Genomic DNA, 21,164 nt, shown 5'->3' on the forward strand with positions numbered 1-21,164 from the left:
AGAATATCTAGGGATAGAACTCAGCGTCAGCAATTTTTTTTAAAGTTTTCTAGGTGATTCCATAATGCAACAGAGTTTGAGAACCATTGCCCTAGACCAGCGTTGTCCTATAGAACTTTCTCCAGTCATGGAGTTGTTCTACATGTGTGCTGTCCAATATGGTAGCCATTAGCCATTTAGCTACTGAGCACTCGAAATGTGGCTAGCGTAACTGAGGAACTGAGTTTTCTTTAATTTACATTTAGTTAACATGCAGTATAATATTGGTCTCAGGAGTACAATTCAATGATTCATCACTTACATACAATACCCAGTGCTCATTCCAACAAGTGTCCTCCTTAATGCCCATCACCCATCTAGCCCATTGCCCACCCACCTCCCTCCGTCAACCCTCAGTTTGTTCTCTATATTTAAGAGTCTCTTATAGTTTATTTCCCTCTCTCCTCTACCCTCGCCCCTTCCCCTATGTTCATCTGTTTGAGGAACTGAATTTGTAACTGTAGTTCATTTTAATTAAATAGCCACAAGTGGCTAGTGGCTCTCATGTTGGACCGAGTCGCCCTGAACCATGAATTTTTACTGAAAAGGATAAAGGATTATTATTTTTTTATAGAAACAAACAAGGATCTATGGTAGAGTTGAATGGAAAATGCACTGAATTTTGAAACGAACATGGGATACTCCAAAGAATTGAGAGCTCAGTGCTGGATGCTTCTGGCTTTGCTGCTTCTGCCGTTTTGCCACGACCTGTCCCAGCGGGTCTTAAGCTACGGCCCTGCACAGCGTTTGCTTTGCTCTGCCGTTGGGGCTAGTTTGCTTGAAAACTTAAGAAGCATTATTTTAGTCCAGTGGTTGTCCAATATGGCTCCCGCACCAGCACCATCAGTATCACCTGGGAGCTTAGGGGAAAACAAAAAACAAACAAACAAACAAAAAATACTGCTCATCGTTGAACTTCACCCCAGAGCTACAAAGTCAGAAACTCTGCAAGAGGGGCTGAGCAATGTGCCCTCTAGGTGATTCTGATGCACGATAAAGTTTGAGAACCACTGCTAGTCTCGTATATGGATTTTATATTTACTTCTCATCCCAGGTCCTGTCATTACACCTGTCTGGTCTCTCTCTTCCTTTTTCCCCATCTGTTGCCGTGCTTTCCATCTTTCTCTTCCTTTCCTTTTACTCCCTGGAGGGGATTTCAATATTTACGGCACCCGAGGTCTTCTACCCTATAGAAGCTATGACCATGCTTGAAACGCGTGCAGAACAGAAGCGAGGCATCTGGGTTGCCCAACTACAATGCCCTTGTTTTGACCCAGGAAATGTTGTGCAAGGCCCCGAGCAAGTTCGATGCCGAAATCTTGGTCGGACCATCTTAGGACATCCTATGCAATCCTCTGACTTTGAATTCTTCAGGCAGTGTGGGGGTCTTTGGGGGGTTAGATACTCCAACTGTGGTAACTCACATGCTGATTTCTGTGAATGTGTTTGCAGGGTTCTCTTACATATCGTTTCAAAGTGCCATGAAGAAGGCTTGGATAATTATTTAAGATCCTTTATCAAGGTTTGTGGAATAAGCTTTCTCTGGGAGCAGTGTATTTTATGTGAGGATTCTGACTTAGGGCTGCATTTTCCTTCATTTGTAGTATAGCTTCCGACCCGAAAAACCGAACGCGCCTCAGGCCCAGCTGATACATGAAACTCTGGCCACTACGATGATCGCAGTGTTGAAACAGTCTGCTGACTTTTTATCGATAAACAAACTGCTAAAGGTAAGGAACCAGGACACAAGGAACCATTTCGGTTCTAGTCTTTTCGTCATTTGCTCGTGTGACCCTCCCCCCCCCTTTTTTTTTTTAGTGTTTGTTTATTTTTGAGAGAGAGAGCAGGGGAGGGGCAGACAGAGAGGGTGACAGAGAGAATCTCAAGCAGGCTCCACGCTATCCGCACAGAGTCCGATGTGGGGTCGAACTCATGAACCCCGAGATCCTGATCTGAGCCAAAGTTGGACGCTCAACCGAGCCACCCAGGTGCCCCATCTGTAGAGAATTTAAGAGCAATCATAAGACAGACTAAAAGTTGGTTTCCTCTCAGCACCATGTGTAAGCAAATCCAAATAAGGTCTGTGATAAGATGCCCCTACCCACACGGCAAACATTCCCACCACATGCCCTTTGCACCTCACCGGCTGGTGCTGAGGTGGTACAATATTACCTTGTGCAACTTCGATGGTGAATTGCGATCACTTTAAAATGTTAAAGTTCAGAGATAAGATCCATACTGATTTGTCGAACTTTGCTGAGCTTCAGGATTTGGGTAACTATTAAAAATTGATTTTATGTATTTGTTGGTTTATTTTAGTACTCGTGGTTTTTTTTTGAAATTATTGCAAAGTCTATGGCCACATACTTGTTGGAAGAGAATAAAATTAAGGTAAGTAGGCTAAGAATAATCTATGTTTGAAAATATTTATTTATTTTGACAGAGAGAGTGCACGAGCAAGGCAGGGGTAGAGAGAGAGGGAGAGAGAGAGAGAGAGAGAGAGTCAGCGCAGGGTCTGGCGTGGGGTTCGATCCCATGAACCATGAGATCATGACCTGAGCCGAAACCAAGAGTCAGACATGTAACAGACGTAGCCATCCAGGTGCCCCAAGGATAATATTTAGCATAGGCAAAGAAGGCTAATCCTGTTCACAGGTAGCAATGATGCACAGATCCTCTTATACCGAAGGGCTCTTAGCCCTTGACTTTGTCAGTTTTGCCTAAGAAAACAAACCAAAACCAAACACCAATGGATGTATTGCATGAATCTGAGGTCTGACAGTTCATACGTTTTCAAAGTCCTCAGAGGCTTGTTCACATGCATTCTTTCCTTTTTGTTATTTGCCATGTAAAATGCATTTTCTTTGAAGCTTGCCTTTTATCTTGTAGCTTAGAAATGTCTATGTTGAAACATTCATTTGGAGACCAAGTACCAGATCAGAAATCACCTCTTAGAAAGGTCTGACGCATGTATGACGTTCAAAACACCTTCTGTAATAGATGTGTTTCTGGAATGTGGCATATACATTGAGTTGTATTTTTAGATTCTCATAAAAGTACAAAGAAATTTTCTTAGTTCTAGCAATTACAGAGTCGAGATTTGTGAAATGTAAATATTCACCTATTTACCGTTTTCGTCAGACTTTTCACAGAATGGGTTTGCTGAAATTGTGTGTCAGGAAAAAAAAATGGGATGAAAATCTGGGATGTGGGTAGATCTCAGGAACATAATTCCAAAGTTGTTTTTTTTTTATTCTTAAAAAAATTTTTTTTAACATTTACTCATTTTTGAGAGTAAGAGGGACAGAGCATGAGTGGGGGAGGAGCAGAGAGAGAGAGAGGGAGACGCAGAATCCAAAGCAGGCTCCAGGCTCTGAGCCGTCAGCACAGAGCCTGATGCGGGACTCGAACTCACGGATCGTGAGATCATGACCTGAGCTGAAGTCAGACGCCCAACCGACTGAGCCGCCCGGGCGCCCCCAAAGTTGGTTTGTTGATGATTTCAGTCAGTTCATTATAGTTCCTCTAAGGATCTGAAGTGTATGTTGAACTAGTGATGTCATCTTTAAGTTGGGAGAAAAGTTATACTCCAGTTAAGAAAAGCCACATTTATATCTAGAATGTGTTTGAAAATAAAAATAGCAATTGATTTAAACCTTTTGCAGCTCTGACTCTTTGCTATATCTGTTTGATTTAAGCTTCCCAGAGGCCAGAGATTTCCAGAGGCATATCATCATGTCTTACATTCATTGCTTCTTGCGATAATTCCCCATGTGACTATTCGCTATGCCGAGATTCCCGATGAGTCCAGAAATGTCAATTATAGTTTGGCTAGCTTCCTGAAGGTGAGTTAAAGGCAGCCAGAACATGGTAAGCAGATACTCTTCACCAATATGGTCTTTTAAAGCCAAAGGAGAAAACTACCCACTTTCTAGAGACTCAGCTAGGTCTTTGTAAAATGCGGGAGAAACTTTTGACTGAATTCATCCATCAGTTTAGTAAAACAGCCAGGTTTGATCCCTCCCCCCCCCCACACACACTGAAATGCCTAATTAATTAAATCAGAGGTCCCATACAGGGGTGGCTTAGCCAGAAGGCATGTTTTGCTTGTTTCACGGGATGTTTTTTCAAATATATTAATTTAAGTGCCTTTAGACGAGGCGTGTACTTTCTAGGTTGCCACAGGCCCCACCACTCCTTAGTATACCCTTGACTCTTTATGCATTTAAATCACTTCTCTGACCCCTGTCGGCCTTTGAGTTTGCAACTCTGGAACGAAAGCAACCTGTTTGCTGATGTAACCGCAGTCTACATGTTATTAATCCACGTGAGGGAAGATTGTTCATTTCGGTCAGCGAGATGATTCTGTTTGAGAGATACCAGAAACTCCTATATGGATGAAGAACCACGCATTTATCACTGTTCTGGTTTATCGTAGTTCTAGTTTTTTGGTACGTAAAGGGCAGTGCTAGAATGTAATTGTTCTATAAAGTGGGTGACAATATTTGAGTTGTTGCAGAGAAGGGGGCACGGGTTTGTAAATGCGCTTACTGTTTGCTTGCTCCTTTCTACTACCCCTCTTCTCCCAGCCCTTCCTCATATCTCAGCCTCACGTAAAGAACCTCACAGTCGAGACTCCATCCAAGCAGTTTTCGTGTCTGACGTACCCTTGTTGTCCATTTTTTTTTAAATGTTTACTTATTTTTTTTTCAACTTTTTTTTTTTTTTTATTTTTGGGACAGAGAGAGACAGAGCATGAACGGGGGAGGGGCAGAGAGAGAGGGAGACACAGAATTGGAAACAGGCTCCAGGCTCCGAGCCATCAGCCTAGAGCCCGACGCGGGGCTCGAACCCACGGACCGCGAGATCGTGACCTGGCTGAAGTCGGACGCTTAACCGACTGCACCACCCAGGCGCCCCTAAATGTTTACTTATTTTGAGACAGAGAGAGAAAGACAGCACGAGTCAGGGAAGGGGCAGAGAGAGAGAGAAAGAGAGAATCCCCAGCAGGCTTTGCACTGTCTGTGCAGAGCCCAACATGGGGCTCAGTGTCACGAACCTTGAGATCATGACCTGAGCCGAAATCAAGAGTCAGACGCTTGACCGACTGAGCCACCCAGGCGTCCCCACCTATCATTTTAAAGTAAATTGGGGCGCCTGGCTGGCTCAGTCGGTCGAGCATCCGACTTCAGCTCAGGTCACGATCTCGTGGTCCGTGAGTTCGAGCCCCGCGTCGGGCTCTGGGCTGATGGCTCAGAGCCTGGAGCCTGCTTCCGATTCTGTGTCTCCCTCTCTCTCTGCCCCTCCCCCGTTCATGCTCTGTCTCTCTCTGTCTCAAAAATAAATAAAACGTTAAAAAAAAAATAAATTAAGGAGGATGCTATTTGAAATGTAAACTCTCAGTTTCTCCCATGGGGTTTAAACTTGAAAGCTACTATGTAAAGGGAATAAATAGAACACAGTTGATGTCATAGCTGTATTTACTTTATTTGAGTCACCATTTGCCTGTCTTCTCTGTGAAGATTCAGAGACAGGCTGTCTCAGAAGTCACATTTCTTTTTATTTTATTTTATTTTATTTTATTTTATTTTATTTTATTTTATTTTATTATTTGTTATTTATTTTTTTATTTTAGAGAGAGAGAGTGGCAGAGGGAGATAGAGAGAGAGAAAGAATCTTTTAATGTTTATTTTTGAGAGAGAGAGAGAGAGAGAGGGAGACACAGAATCCGAAGCAGGCTCCAGGCTCTGAGCTGTCAGCTCAGAGCCTGACACGGGGCTTGAACTCATGAACTGTGAGATCATGACCTGAGCCAAAGTTGGACGCTTAACCGACTGAGCCACCCAGGCGCCCCTGAAATCACATTGCTAATACGTATTCGAAGTAAAGTGTGATGACTATTACTTGGAAAATAGAAACAAACTACAGTAGCAAGACCAGAACAGGAGGGTTTATGAGCAGGAACTATGACCAGGGCTGAGAAGAAAAGTTCTTCTAGAAGAGTTGAAGGTGTTGCATGTAGAGGAGGGTCCACGAGCAAAGACGGAGAGATACGCGTGTTCCAGAATTGTTTAGGGATGAGCAAGCCTTGTGCGGCAGAGAGTTTAGGATGCAAGGCATTGAATGTCCGGCTAAGGAGTTTTGGTTTTGATCTGTATGCAATGGAGCAAGACCAAAGATTTTTTGTTGTTCACCCGTCCTTTACATGCCCCTGTGCTACGTCTTACTGTGCTGTATTTTAATTATTTATCTTGTCTGTCTTTACCCCTGGACGGGGGTGAAGACCATGTCATATTCACGTTCGTATTTCTCTAGAACACTGTCGCAAGCACAGTGAGAAATGAGGTGCAAACAGAGTGGGTTCCTTCTGTTTCACAGGAATAGGCTAGGCGCTAGGGAGAACATAAAGAGAAAGAGAGTCTTCCTGTTGTCCTATGTAGGTAAAATCACAGGGAAATAATGAGTACAAAACAAGCTAGCGTAGAATATAAATGCTTCAAGGGGCTTGTGGGCCGGGGTGGCTAAGGAGGATGGGATTTCCCTGGGACATTGAGGAATGGGTAGGATTCGGCAGAAGAGTGCTGGAGTTACTAGCCAGGCCTGGCATGATGAGCAACTAGGAGAATGACCCGCAGGCAAGTGTGAACAGCTATTAGGCCTGTCACGGAGGAAGGATGTTGTTTGTAAACCCAAGTTAGGTAACGTATAGTATAATAATGGTTTCAGGAGTAGAACTTCGTGATTCCTCACTTACAGACAACACCCAGTTCTCATCCCAACAGGTGCCCTCCTTAGTGCCCATCACCCACCCAGCCCATTCCCCACCCACCTCCCCTCCAGCAGCCCTCAGTTTGTTCTCTGTATTTAAGAGGTTTGCCTCCTTCTCTGTTTTTTATCTTATTTTTCCTTCCCTTCCCCTATGTTCATCTGTTTTGTTTCTTAAATTCCACGTGAGTGAAGTCATATGATATTTGTCTTTCTCTGCCTGACTTCTTCCGCTTAGCGTAATACATTCTAGTTCCACCCACGTCATTGCAAATGGCAAGATTTCATTCATTTTTATAGTTGAGTGATATTCCATTGTATATAGATACCACATCTTCTTTATCCATTCATCCACCCGTCGATGGTCATTTGGGCTCTTTCCATATGTTGGCTATTGTCGATAGTGCTGCTATAAACATGGGGGTGCATGTGCCCCTTCAAAACAGCACACCTGTATCCCTTGGATAAATACCTAGTTAGTGCAATTGCTGGGTCGTAGGGTGGTTCTATTTTTAGTTTTTTGAGGACCCTCCATACTGTTTTCCAGAGTGGCTGCACCAGTTTGCATTCCCACCAGCAGTGCAAAAGGGTTCCTCTTTCTCCACAGAGGAAGGATGTTTTAATAGGCCAAGACTTCACGGAACACAGAGAGAACCTTCTCTTTGGGTCTGAAATGTTTACATAGTCAAACCCCACTTTTCGTCGCTAGCTGACCACCATATACTTCACTTAGAGCTTTTCAGATTGACCAAAATGAGTCCCTGTAGCTCAATAGATTACATATATATGTGTATGTATATATGCATACGTATTTGTGTGTATACATGCATATATATGTATATAAAGATATATGCATTTGTGCATGTATGTATATGTACATATATACACATATATGGAAATACTTACATATATAAGAAAATTGTACAGTTGGGACCCAATTCCAACAATCAATCACTTGCCTTTTATCATGACAGACTTCTAGAATTATGTCACTGTTCATTTTGTTTTGGTTTCTATAGCGCTGTTTGACACTAATGGATAGAGGATTTGTTTTCAATTTGATAAATGACTATATATCTGGATTCAGCCCCAAAGATCCTAAGGTAAGTTATAAGGACGTATAACAGCTGTCAGACATCAGAGCTTGAGACCAAGAGTGACATTTATTTTCTGGAGGGTTTGGAACTGCTGTCTTTGTTTTTGTACTTTGCGGATATCTGTACCTCAACGCAGGGGATATTGGATGGTGTTTTGGGAGTCCCCAAGACCACCCACACGCTCAGTGGTTAACTAGAAAGACTCATGGGACTCAACATATACTTAGGGCGGTCTTAGTCACGGCTGACCTTCATTAGAGTGACGCAGTAAGGCTGCTTAGCTGGAACAGTAAGATCAAAACCCAAGTGGAGTCCTTGGCAATTCTCATGCAGGCTTCCCCGAGTGCCTTCCCTCCTGTGAAGGTCACACGGAGTCTCTCCAGCCCTGAAAACGCAGCCTCGTGCGTGCCACATTTCTGTTCAGGGAAGCCCAGTTGAGACTGGGAGTTCAAGTTTTTTTTTCTTGGGGGCTGGTCATATATTGGAGACTGGTCAACCTTCCAGAGTCAGGAAAGGAAAAAAAAGCAATAAATCACATTGTTTGTACAAATAGAGCAGGCTGGCAGAGAAGGCACGACCTTATCATGTAGGGAGCATTTCAAAATCCAATTTCCCAAATGCCAGCCTGCAACCAACCTTGCAAGCAGGCATTATTTATTTATTTATTTTTTTAAGGAGAGCAGCCTTGGGCCTGCTGTGTTAACTCTTTCCTACGTAGGCCACATCTGAAGGTATACTTAAACCACTGAACACTTCCGTTTTGGAAACTAACGCTCTGTGTTTCGTTATTAAAATAGTACGTGTCGACTAAACAGGAGTTCGTGTATAATTTCTTTCCCTTTAGGTTCTGGCTGAATACAAGTTTGAATTTTTGCAAACAATTTGCAACCATGAGCATTACATTCCTCTGAATTTGCCAATGGCATTTGCCAAACCGAAACTCCAGCGAGTGCAAGGTACGTGTTTGCATTTTCCATCACTTGAGAACGTGTTTTTCTTTTCTTTTCTTTTTTTTTTCTTTTTTTTTTTCTTTTTTGGCTAGTGCTAGCATAGTGTAATGTTTTCTAGGTAAACCTGTGAATTTAAAGGTAACGTCAGAATTGTTAGCTACGTGAGGATATGTTCATTTACAGTATCTGCATTTTCTTCATAGCGTCAGTGATAGTATTCATAGTGTGGAGAGATCAGGTGTATTACATAGATCGCTGCTTAAACAGAGATGTCAGATACTAGTCAAATTGCTTTCTGTAGTAGTGTTTGGACTCTTAAATGAGACTAAATTAAGAAAAAAAAACATATGAATGCATTTCCACTGCAAGGAACGTATAAAGGCAGAGTGGAATAGTAATATGTATGTATTAAATGTTATCTCCGTTGCTAGTTTTATTGAATGCTTTGTTGTGTAGCACAATTCTTATGTTACTATGTTTTTTATTTGTCCCTTTTCTTTTCATATATTAATTAGATTTTTTTTCATTTGCGGTGGACCGTTTGACTTCAGTAGGTAGGTTTAACTCGGTTCACTCTAAAGTAGTTAACTGTCTTGAAAAACCATTGATTTGATGAATGGCTTAAGATGGACGGGGGGGCTTTGTTTGCTTATTCACATTCTCCCTAGCCACACACAGTGAGGCTTTAAGCTAACGTACTTAGAAAACCTAGGAGGTGGTGTATGAGGCAGTATATTTGTTTCCTCTTAAAATAAGCTTGAACACCGATTGCTTGCAAACAAGCTCCTGCTCAAGCCAGCAAGGGGACCGGAGGGTGTATCTATTCTTTGAGCCAGTGCCCTCTGTCCCAGGCTTCCCTCCCTCCTCTCCGACCCTGTCTAATGACTGCTTGGTGACAGTTTTGAAGGTGTGGATGAAACTACCTGATTGGATTTATTCAAAGCACTGAAGTGAAAAACCTACTGCCGTTGCAAAATCTCCCCACATAAAGCCCCCCCCCCCGCCTGCTCAGTTATTCTTGGCCCTCGTGCGTAGAAAGTGGTGGGGGTTCACAAAAGAGGGTGACCAATGGCAAGAAGAAAATCAGCTGCCTTGGTCTCCAGGGGAGTAGCTGCTGAGCAGTGGTTTCAGTCATTGAATTCTAGCCAGCGTAAATGAAGGCAACATATTTAAGAAACCAAGCATCCCCGTTCAACCACTCCCGTGTTAGATTCTGAGCATGTGTGGCTCGAATACTTCCCCGTGATTTATTGGTAGCTATGAGGAAGTCCGAGAACAGAAGGGGTGGACGTATCATCAGGATTTAGGATTGAATCTGACTACTCACAGCACTTACTATGTCCTAACTGAATACATAGCATTATATTAACTGCTAAAGAGGAGGCCAAAAAGAAAAAAAAAATAGAAAACCTATCCTTCAGCTTTATGGCCTCATTCAATTCAAGGGTAGGGTAGAGGAGAGGAAATACAGATTGTAAAAGTCTACCGTAGAAATTGCTAAACTTGATCACGATCCCTTGTGAGTAGTTATAAGGCAAGTCCCAACCAAGATATGGGCAGCGGGGATTTAAAATGGACTGAGGTCCAAAAGGGAGCGAAAGACCTAGTTCGAAGTGATTTTATGAAATCAAAGGTCTGTATTTGCTGATGAAGGGGGGTTGACATGCATCCAGGCCGGGATGGAACATCTACTAGAATAGTCGATAGTTAATCCCATTAGAACGATTCAGTTGTCTTTGCCTTCTTTTTCCTACTTTTGACAAGTGTAAACAGATCAGTAATTCAAGCATTGTTGTATGGAATCGGTCCAATTTGTAGTTGTAACTAAAGCTCTTCAGATCAAAAGAAATGTGTTAAGACATTGCCAAATATAGTATTCTTTCATTCTGGGTTCTATCTTAAGATTCCTAAGAGTTCAACAGAATGTAGGACAAAGAAATCTAGGGACTCTCTTACCCACTGACGTGATCATTAAGGCTATCACATACCCTAATTATGAGTGCGCCTGTCTTGTAAAAATTTTGCATGCTCCTTCTGTATGACAAAAGAATTGTTCACGTTTGTTAATGGCAAAATGATAGCTCTTGCGAGCATGACCACGTGTTTGCTAAGTAATAAACGCAGTATTTTAATGTTAAAGTAATTACTGTTTTTGTAAACGGGCTTTAAATTTCATTGTACTGCAGATTCAAATCTTGAATACAGTTTATCAGATGAATATTGCAAGCATCACTTCTTGGTCGGTTTACTTCTGAGGGAAACCTCCATTGCTCTGCAAGACAATTACGAGATCAGATATACAGCTATCTCTGTCATAAAGAATCTTTTGATAAAACATGCATTTGACACTAGATACCAGCACAAGGTAAGGATGTCCGTATAATCAGTATCGCATTAGTCAATTTCTGCCGAGATAATTACATTAAAGATGGAGTCTTCAGTAAGGAACGTAATATGAGCATTGGCGAACTTACTTTTGTAAGTAAGATTTGTCTCAGTATGGTTAGGTTTTAAAAATACTGTTCATTAGGAGGTTGCCTGGCTGGCTCAGTCAGTAAACCATGCCACTCTTGATCTCAGGCTTTTGAGTTCAATCCCCACATTGGTGTGTGGGTCCTCCTTTTTTTGTTCTGTCTTTAATTTTTTAATGTTTGTTTAGTTTTGAGAGAGAGAGAGAGACAGAGCGTGAACGGGAGAGGGGCAGAGAGAGGGAGACACAGAATCCGAAGCAGGCTCCAGGCTCTGAGCTGTCAGCACAGAGCCCGACGCGGGGCTCGAACTCACAGACCGCGAGATCATGACCTGAGCCGAAGTCGGATGCTGAACCAATTGAGCCACCCAGGGGGGCGTGGAGCCTACTGCAAAAAATAAATACATAAAAATAAAATAAAGTACCGTTCAGTTAACTATTGGAGAAAAACATTGGTTTCTCAAATCGTGTATAAAGAACAACATAACTGCTTCATGAACAACATAACTGCTTATGATTGGTACGTAAACTAATGATTTTTAAAAAATCATACACGGTTATGGCCACGTGCGTTCTTTCAAATATATAACTTAATATATGTGCTCAAGTCGGTTATATTATGGATTAAATGATTAGTAGTAAGACATGTTAACTATGTCAAATATGAAGTATGGACAATGAAGATTTTTCTTACTGAAAAAATGTGGATGTGGCTATAAACCTTATATATACATTACACCTTGTCTATGTGTGAAGGCCATAGCTGTAGTTGCTGTTGGCTGTACCTTTAACAAGTATTCTCTGCTCTTATTACCATTAAACCCCATGGGCTTAAAAAAGTAGGTTGCAGGGGTGCCTGGGTGGCTCAGTCGCTTAAGTGTCCGACTTCGGCTCAGGTCATGATCTCGCAGTCTGTGAGTTCGAGCCCCGCCTCGGGCTCTGTGTTGACGGCTCAGAGCCTGGAGCCTGCTTCGGCTTCTGTCTCCCCCTCTCATGCTCTGTCTCTCTTCCTCAGAAATAAATAAACATTAAAAGACATTTTTTCTTAAGTAGAGTGTGAACTCTATGGATTTAGAGTGACCTAACTTATATACCTGGAATCAAATGCCTCAAGGTAACATCCTACTGTTTCGTGATTGATAATTTGTCCCACTGCCATTTTCAATGATGGAGCTAGAATGTATTATGCTAAGCTAAATAAGTCAATGAGAGAAAGACAAATACTATATGATTTTACTCACATGTGGAATTTAAGATCAAAACAGATGAACATAGGGGAAGAGGGGGGAAGAGAAGAGAGGGAAACAAACCACAAGAGGTTCTTAACGATAGAGAACAAACCGACGGTTGACGTAGGGAGGTGAGTGGGGGATGGGCTAAATGGGTGATAGGTATTAAGGAGGGCACTCGTTGTGATGAGCCCTGGGTGTTGTATGGAAGCGGTGAAACACTGAATTCAAGTCCTGAAACCAATATTGCAGCGTATGTCAACTAATGAGAATTTGAATAAAATTAAATAAATAAGTAAAAATTTAAAAAAAAAACATTTTTTTAAATAAAAAAATAACGTGTCCCTTTGTTTTCACGTTCAAATACAAATAAAAGTTAGGAAATCATTTATTATTATAATCACTTTGGAACGCTGCCTCGGAGATAGGGCTTATTCTTTTTCTACAGTATTCCCATTTGTTCTTAATAAACAGAAAATGCCTGGGGCGCCTGGGCGGCTCGGTCAGTTCAGCCTGCGACTCTTGATCTTGGCTCAGGTCACTGTCTCACAGTTCGTGAGTTCCAGCCCCATATCTGCGCCATCAGCACAGAGCCTGCTTGGGATTCTGTCTCGCCTTCTCTCTGCCCCTCCCCCGCTTGTGCATGCGCTTGCATGTTCGGTCTCGCTCTCAAAATGAATAAACTGAAAAAAATAAATAAGTAAATAACAGAAAATGCCTGCCGGCTCCGTTCCGCTTATACTTCTTTAATTACAAAGGTTTTTTTGTTTGTTTGTTTCCTATCGATTTTGCTAATTCTCTATGTGATTCTATCTGAAAGTAAATTTAAACTCAGCTTTAGATTCTATCTTAAAGTAGGTTTAAACTCGGCTTTAAGATGTGGTTTGTTACTGCGGTTTACGTTGGTTTGGGGCACCTTATAGCTATATAGTAACATCTGCCCACTTAGTGCGCTTCACTCCATTTTGTGCCATTTTCTTTTTTTGTGAATGTTGATGGTGACGTCACGCGAGTTAACCAGTAGAATGCATCTAAACGGACAGATCTCTCAAACGTCAGCCATTCCACCCAGACTTTGTCAAGCCTTTAAAACTGCCAGTTACCCCCGCTGCTGATGCCTAGTAGTACAGAAGAGAATCTTGTGCAGTGTGGAAGAAAAGGTCTTTAGCCATGATTTCAAAGGATTCGCGGGAAAAGTACAAGATGAACTTCCCCTCCCAGGAGCAGGAAGCTGTGTCATATTTACCCCTACCTCTTCAGATGAAAGTGAAGGAACATGGGATATCACTTGTGTCTTACCTCGACGTGGGATTTCAAATACTGTCACCTATTTGGACATTATTTCCTTTTTAAAATTCTGAGAACAGTATACGTACACACATACACACGTAACTATTGTTACCTGTAAGTAAGTTCAGCACTATGCCCCTTTGAGTATTTGAGGTTTTGGAGGAGGGGAAAGGTTGAAATGCTAAGCTCATTACCCTTTCAGGAGCTTCTAAAGCCCTCTTCTCTGTGTTCAAAGGCTTTAAACAGCTATTAAAAGACTATGAAATCCTCTCCAGTAGAACTTTGCTTCATGGGCCTGGTTAGCCAAAGCTTCAGTTCCTTTCTCTGTTGGGTCCAAAGAATTCACGGGTGGCCTGAGTCAGGGGTCATTTGTCAAAGACATTCAAGTAAAACGTATTCACCATTAATGATGCCAAGGTGAAGATAGAGGGGGAAGCGTTAGGCTCCCATAACTTTTTTAAATGTGTGTGTGTGTGTGTGTGTGTGTGTGTGTGTGTGTGTGTGTGTTTCAAGAGAGAGAGTGTGAGCAGAGAGAGAGAGAGAGTCCCAAGCAGGCTCTGCTCTGTCAGCACAGAGCCTGACGTGGGGCTTGATCTCATGGACCTCGAGATCATGACCTGAGCCAAAATGAAGAGTCAGATGCTCAACCAAATGAGCCACCCAGGCGCCCGTAGGCTCCCATAATTTGGGGGGGGGGGTCTCCCAAAGTGAGCCCGAATAAATACGCAGTCAAGGAAAAAAAAATGCTTCCAACGGAAAGGCTGCTTTGAGGTCCCCTTGTCATACTTGCTACTCCTCTTCCTCTCCTCCAGTGAAATTTTCAAGATGTCACTGGTCCCTATTCTGTGCTACTCGTAAACGGCGTTGGGAGATCTGCCAACTTGTTATAATTACTACGAGACCTCTTTCCTACTCAGAACAAAAACGTCCAATGATTGACGTTTGTATCTGTTCCTGTACCCACTGCAAATGATGCTGACACCTAAGAGGATTGCAGTGCCTACCTGAGCTGTGGGCAGATTGTTTTGCTGTACTCCCTCCTCCCCCGCCCCCCCCCCCACCTTTTTTTAAGTAATCAATGTACATGGTTAAAAAAATCAAAATGCTTCTCTCCATTCCTTATCCCCATGCCCCAGTTCATCTCTCCAGCAGTAGCTACTGTTGCCAGTTTTATCTACATAGTTCTACTTTGTGCATGCACAGGCATATATGTATATGTATATATGTGTGTATGTATAATTGGAAGCCATTATGCGTTTTTCTGTTTTTATTTAATAATACATCCTGAAGAGTCTTAAAAAACCTGCATATTATTCCACCACATGGATGGATATACCTTATTTTATTTATTTTTTAAGTAGGCTCCACACCCAACGTGGGCCTTGAACTCACAACCCCGAGATCAGGAGTCTCACTTTCCACCAACTGAGCCAGCCAGGCGCCCCTGGATAACACCTTACTTTAAACCATCTTCTAGGGGCGCCTGGGTGGCGCAGTCGGTTAAGCGTCCGACTTCAGCCAGGTCACGATCTCGCGGTCCGGGAGTTCGAGCCCCGCGTCAGGCTCTGGGCTGATGGCTCGGAGCCTGGAGCCTGTTTCCGATTCTGTGTCTCCCTCTCTCTCTGCTCCTCCCCCGTTCATGCTCTGTCTCTCTCTGTCCCAAAAATAAATAAACGTTGAAAAAAAAAAAATTTAAACCATCTTCTAGTGCTAGATTCTTAGGTTGTTTTTTTTGTCTTTTGTGCGGGCAAGGCTTAATATGTTTTACACTGACTGTACGTTTCCCTGTGTTCCTGTTCCCCTGAGAGAATTGTAATTATCTCCTTCCCTAGTGATCACTCACTATCCAACCAAAGTGGACTCGCATCTAGAAGCTATAATAATAGCAGCTGAAATTTACTGAGGACTTGCTGCATGTCAGACAGTGTGTTAAATACCTCATGAATTAATACTATTATCCCCATTTTACCAAAGAGAAAACTGTGGTTCAGTGACTTGATCACAGCCTAGGAACAGGAGACCTGGAATTCACATCTGTCTAAAATCCACAGTCTGGGGCCCCCTGGGTGGCTCAGTCAGTTAAGTGTCCAACTTCAACTCAGGTCACGATCTCATGGTTCTTGAGTTCAAGCCCCGCATCGGGCCCTGGGCTGACAGCCCAGAGCCTGGAGCCTGCTTCTGATTCTGTGTCTCCCTCTCTCTCTCTGCCCCTCCCCTGCTGGCGCTCTGTCTCTGTGTCTGTCTCTCTCTCAAAAATAAACAATAGAACATTTAAAAAATGTTAAATCCACAATCTATGCTCTTAGCCACTAGACCGTACTACCTGTCAGATCCAAAGTGGGACACTGAAAAACTAGAGAACTGCCAAAAAAGAGTGATCATGATGGTGAAAAATCTTGAGACCAAAGTTATGTGAAGAATGAAGGAGGGGCGCCTGGGTGGCTCCTCAGTCAGTCAAGCATCTGACTTCAGCTCAGGTCATGATCTCCCGGTTCGTGATTTCGAGCCCCCTTGTCAGGCTCTGTGCTGACAGGGCAGAACCTGCTTAGGATTCTCTCTCTCTCTCTCTCTCTCCCTCCCTCCCTCCCCCCTTTCTCTCTCCAAATAAAAAGAAAAAACTTAATAAAAAGTAATAAGGAAAGTAACTAGGGCCATTTGGCCATGCCAAGGATGAACGAAATGATTTCGGGGTAACAGTCTTTAAATACTTAGAGAGTTGCCATGTAAGAGTGGAAGCATCCTTACTCTTTGTCGCTCCAAAGGGCAGAGCTATACCTACCGGGTAGAACTTACAAGGACTAAATCAGCTAAACGGCCTTTCTGACAGAAGCCAGGAAGAGGCTGGCGTGTTTAAGGAGAAGTGTAAAAGTTAACCATTTGTCAGGGATGCGGGTAAGAGCCGTTCCTGTCTTGGACTGCACTTGGACTAGATCATTGGTTCTCAAACCTCCGTGCACATCAGCATGGTCTGGGACAGGTTCCCAGAAATAATGAACAATATGCAACATTGTTCAAACTCAAGGAACCATGAGATACTGTTACTCTGTATTCCGTAGGTTGACTACTGAGCCCTCGAGGCCTTACCTAAGTCTCCAGACAGACGTCCCAAAGTCATGAAATGCGGAGGGCAACTTTTATGCCGTTGCAACCACAGTTTTTGCTGACTTGAGTACATCTTGGATGAGGAATGTCTAGAGCTGAGAAAAGCAGTAAATACATTTTCATAAGAGGGGCGCCTGGGTGGCTCAGCCGGTCAAGCGTCTGACTTTGACTCAGGTCATGATCTCATGGTTCGTGGGTTCGAGCCCCACATTGTGCTGTCCCCTCTCAGCAAAGAGCCCACTTCAGGTCCTCTGTCTCCCTCTCTCTCTGTCCCTCCCCAGCTCAAACGCGTGTGTTATCTCTGTTAAAAATAAACATTTATAAAAAATATATATTTTTATAAGAGGTACCACATTAAGACTACTAGTGGCCTGTGGATAAATAAATATATTTATTTACAAATATATTAATCTCCCAAGTCTTCCAATTGACTCAAGAGGCCAAGATCACATTATATATGTATTTTAATGTGTATTTATTTTTGAGAGAGAGATGGAACATGAGTGGGGAAGGGGCCGAGAGAGAGGGAGACACAGAATCCAAAGTAGGCTCCAGGCTCTGAGCTGTCAGCACAGAGCCCGACGTGGGGCTCGAACTCATGAACTTCGAGATCATGGCCTGAGCTGAAGTTGGATGCTTAACCGACTCAGCCACCCAGGCACCCCCAAGATCACATTATCTTCATTGCTTTGATCAAAACAAAAAAAAAAAATGTTTCTTTAAGGAATAGAGTAACTCACTATTTTTCACTTCTTCTGTTTGTTCATCCATTCAGCTTAACGTGTATTGACCATCTTTTCATCTGGCCAGGCACTGGGGTTGAAGCAGTGAACGAGACAGGCACAATCCCTGTGCTCATGTAGACTCAGCCCTCCCCAGCTTCAGATTCTGTGCCTCCCTCTCTCTCTCTGCCTCTCCCCCGCTCAGGCTCTGTCTCTCTCATAAATAAACATAAAAGCAATTTTTAAAGAATAAACTTTTGCCCTGTACTTTATGTAGTTACGTTTGAAGGAGGTGATTTGACTCTGTATCATGTGTAAATCCAAATACCAAGAAAGTTCGGCGGTAGTTAGTTTTGAGACCGTGAGTACAAACAGACTCCTGCTTCCCTAATTTGTTGAGGATATTAGCCCCCTTTGAGCCTTAAAACTGATAGACGGGGCCAACTTTATTTGTGATGTATGCATATTGCCTGCCTACTAAGCTTTTGGTCATTCTTTTCCAGAACCAACAAGCCAAAATAGCACAGTTGTACCTCCCGTTTGTTGGACTGCTCTTGGAAAATATACAGCGATTAGCTGGTCGAGACACTATGTACCCTTGTGCAGCCGTGCCCAGTTCTGTAAGTAGCAATGTGTTCCCGCTGATGTTTTATCCTGTTTTATTGAATGCGTTTAGAATTGGGGTCCTGTGCTCTGTGGTCTCTGTCTTCATCATCCCTTTTCATTCCATTTTTTGACTTCTGCATACTTTTTTTCTAGAGCAGCGCTCAAACTTTAACGTGCCTACGATCACCTGGGGGATTTGTTATAACAGAGATTCTAATTCAGTAGGCCTGGGGTGGCGTTTGAGGCTGTGTATTTCTAAGACCCTTTTGGCTGCCTCTGGCCCAAGGACCCCACTTTTTTTTTTTTTAATTTTTTTTTAACGTTTATTGATTTTTGAGACAGAGAGAGACAGAACATGAACGGGGGAGGGGCAGAGAGAGAGGGAGACGCAGAATCGGAAGCAGGCTCCGAGCCGTCAGCCAAGAGCCCGATGCGGGGCTCGAACTCACGGACCGCGAGATCGTGACCTGAGCTGAAGTCGGACGCTCAACCGACTGAGCCACCCAGGCGCCCCTCAAGGACCCCACTTTGAGTAACAAGGTCCCAGAGAGTACCAGGAATCCCTTGTACCCAGTGTTGGTTGTTAAGATTTGTTATTTGCCTTCATATATTTATTCAACTGGAAAACTGAATGAAAAGGTTCCTCCTTTCCCAAATGTTAGGCACCAGGGGTTAAACCATATTCCTTTGCTTCTCCCTTCCCAGGACAGCCTTCCTTCGTTTCTTCTTTAAAATTTTTTTTTTTTTCAAATTTTATTTATTTTTGGGACAGAGAGAGACAGAGCATGAACGGGGGAGGGGCAGAGAGAGAGGGAGACACAGAATCGGAAACAGGCTCCAGGCTCTGAGCCATCAGCCCAGAGCCCGATGCGGGGCTCGAACTCACGGACCGCGAGATCGTGACCTGGCTGAAGTCAGACGCTTAACCGACTGCGCCACCCAGGCGCCCCATTTTTTTTTTTTTTAATTTTTTTTTTTTTTTCAAATTTTATTTATTTTTGGGACAGAGAGAGACAGAGCATGAACGGGGGAGGGGCAGAGAGAGAGGGAGACACAGAATCGGAAACAGGCTCCAGGCTCTGAGCCATCAGCCCAGAGCCCGACGCCTTCGTTTCTTCTTGATGAGCTGCTGTTTGCTCAGCCCAATTGGTCTGTGCTTTTTCTCCCTTTAGAATCTTAGCATTAAAAGGAACTTTGGAGGGTGGTCAGTCTCCCATTTGGCAAAAGAACGTTTTACCATTGTGATAATTAAAACTGTCCTTCTCACGTTAGGCCTGAAAGGTTCTCTGATCTACTTGTCCTGGTTTTGCATTCTTAGAGTTACGTAGAACACATCTATTCCCACCTCCACATGATACCCCTTACACAAGTGCCTTCTAAGTTTTTCTCCAGGCCAGATATCTCCACTTCATCATGTGTCATTCTAAAACCCTTTACAATCTTGGTTACACGTTTCTGGATATGCTCCATTTTACTGATCACCCTATTAAAATGTGGTGCTCAGGGGCACCTGGGTGGGTCAGTTGGTCGAGCGTCCAACTCCTGATTTTGGCTCAGGTCACGATCTCGCGGTTCGTGGGATCGAGCCCCGCATCAGGCTGTGCGCTGACAGTGTGGAGCCTACTTGGGATTCTCTCTCTCCCTCTCTCTCTGCCCGTCCCCTGTACGCACTCTTTCTCTCTCTCCCTCAAAGATAAATAAACTTCGGGTAAATAAATAAATAAATAAATAAAATGTAGTACCCAGAACTGTACGCTTTTTAGCCATTAAGTCCTGCCCTGTCCCCGCTCCGTGTTCCACAATGGCCCAAGATCACCCTCACGCTTTCAGTAGCCGTGTCATTTTGTTCGGTGGCAGGTTAAACCGTGTCCTTCACAGCTGCCTTTGGAAGCCACCCCGATCAAATGTCCTAGTCGCTTTGTCAAGCCGGCCTTGGGTTCCTGAGAAAGCTGCTCGTGAGCCTCCCCGATGGCTTGATTACCTATAGCTTATTGCGGAAATGGGCTCCGTGCAGGTGCCACGTTTCGGTGCCTGGGTTCCAGGCTGCTCTTTCTTCACAAACGCAGTAACTCCTGCCCAGGCTCACGCCACAACGTTGGACAGTGATGTTGGGAAATATTTTACTTCTCTCTTCTTTTCTTCTGTGGCTCAAGCTCACCTAGGGCTTCCGGTCACGCCCGCCCTGCCAGCATCGCCCCTGGTACCAAGGAAGAGAACTGAACCGAGACTAGACTGCAGTCAGTTATAGCTTTTACCAGCCACCCAGAGTTCAAGTACCCGGCCAGAGGCCACGCTGGCCACAGTATGCTAGTGTCCCATTTTAAAGAGGTGTCCCCTAAATACCAATAGCGATACCTGACTCGGACTTCCACAGTGAGCTTTGTTTCAAGTTAGGGTCCCATCTCCTTCTGTTCATTCCGATTTCTCTCCTCCTCGTGGGCACGTTTGTTTAAATGACCTAGTTCTCACGCTGTGTTACAGGCATCCAGGGATGAGTTCGCCTGCGGCTTCACTTCACCTACAAATAGAGGGAGTCTGACCGCTGACAAAGACACGGGTACTTCAGTCCTTTAAAGATGATACATCGCATGGCTGTTTAGAAATGCACCCTGTGCTTCTCTGGGGTGGTTTTTTTTTGGGGGGGGGATATTTCATAATAAAAACTATACATAGCATGATCTCTACTGAAGTTTAATTCAAATCTGACTCACACTGGCGGCCACTCTTTTTATTTAAGTTTCCTTATCTCAGCTTGTTGAAAATGGAGCTTTGGGAGACTGACAGAAGAGGGGATAATGAGAAAAACACTGCCTTCCAATCCTCTTATCTGTCTCCAGGCTGGGACAAGACAGTTCCCTTTTCTGGGCCCAAGTCTCTTTATCCGTAAAATTATC

At 43.5% G+C, this 21,164-nt stretch overlaps 1 protein-coding gene across 4 annotated transcripts in view; it reads left to right on the forward strand.

Moving 5' to 3' along the window:
- Nucleotides 1-21,164, forward strand: part of DOCK11 (dedicator of cytokinesis 11) — a 201,503-nt gene that overhangs the window by 111,984 nt on the left and 68,355 nt on the right. For 2 of the 4 annotated variants that reach the window (XM_030306149.1, XM_030306152.1), the window contains 10 exons: nt 1,492-1,561; nt 1,644-1,769; nt 2,359-2,430; nt 3,738-3,884; nt 7,824-7,907; nt 8,746-8,857; nt 9,367-9,405; nt 11,038-11,216; nt 18,168-18,284; nt 20,752-20,827. In XM_030306149.1, coding sequence (XP_030162009.1) covers nt 1,492-1,561; nt 1,644-1,769; nt 2,359-2,430; nt 3,738-3,884; nt 7,824-7,907; nt 8,746-8,857; nt 9,367-9,405; nt 11,038-11,216; nt 18,168-18,284; nt 20,752-20,827 — 1,022 coding nt within the window. The remainder of the gene's footprint in view (nt 1-1,491; nt 1,562-1,643; nt 1,770-2,358; nt 2,431-3,737; nt 3,885-7,823; nt 7,908-8,745; nt 8,858-9,366; nt 9,406-11,037; nt 11,217-18,167; nt 18,285-20,751; nt 20,828-21,164) is intronic. The other 2 variants (XM_030306151.1, XM_030306150.1) reach the window with 2 other exon arrangements.

This window comes from Lynx canadensis, chromosome X, assembly GCF_007474595.2.
Source record: "Lynx canadensis isolate LIC74 chromosome X, mLynCan4.pri.v2, whole genome shotgun sequence".
In the NCBI taxonomy this organism is placed as follows: domain Eukaryota; kingdom Metazoa; phylum Chordata; class Mammalia; order Carnivora; family Felidae; genus Lynx; species Lynx canadensis.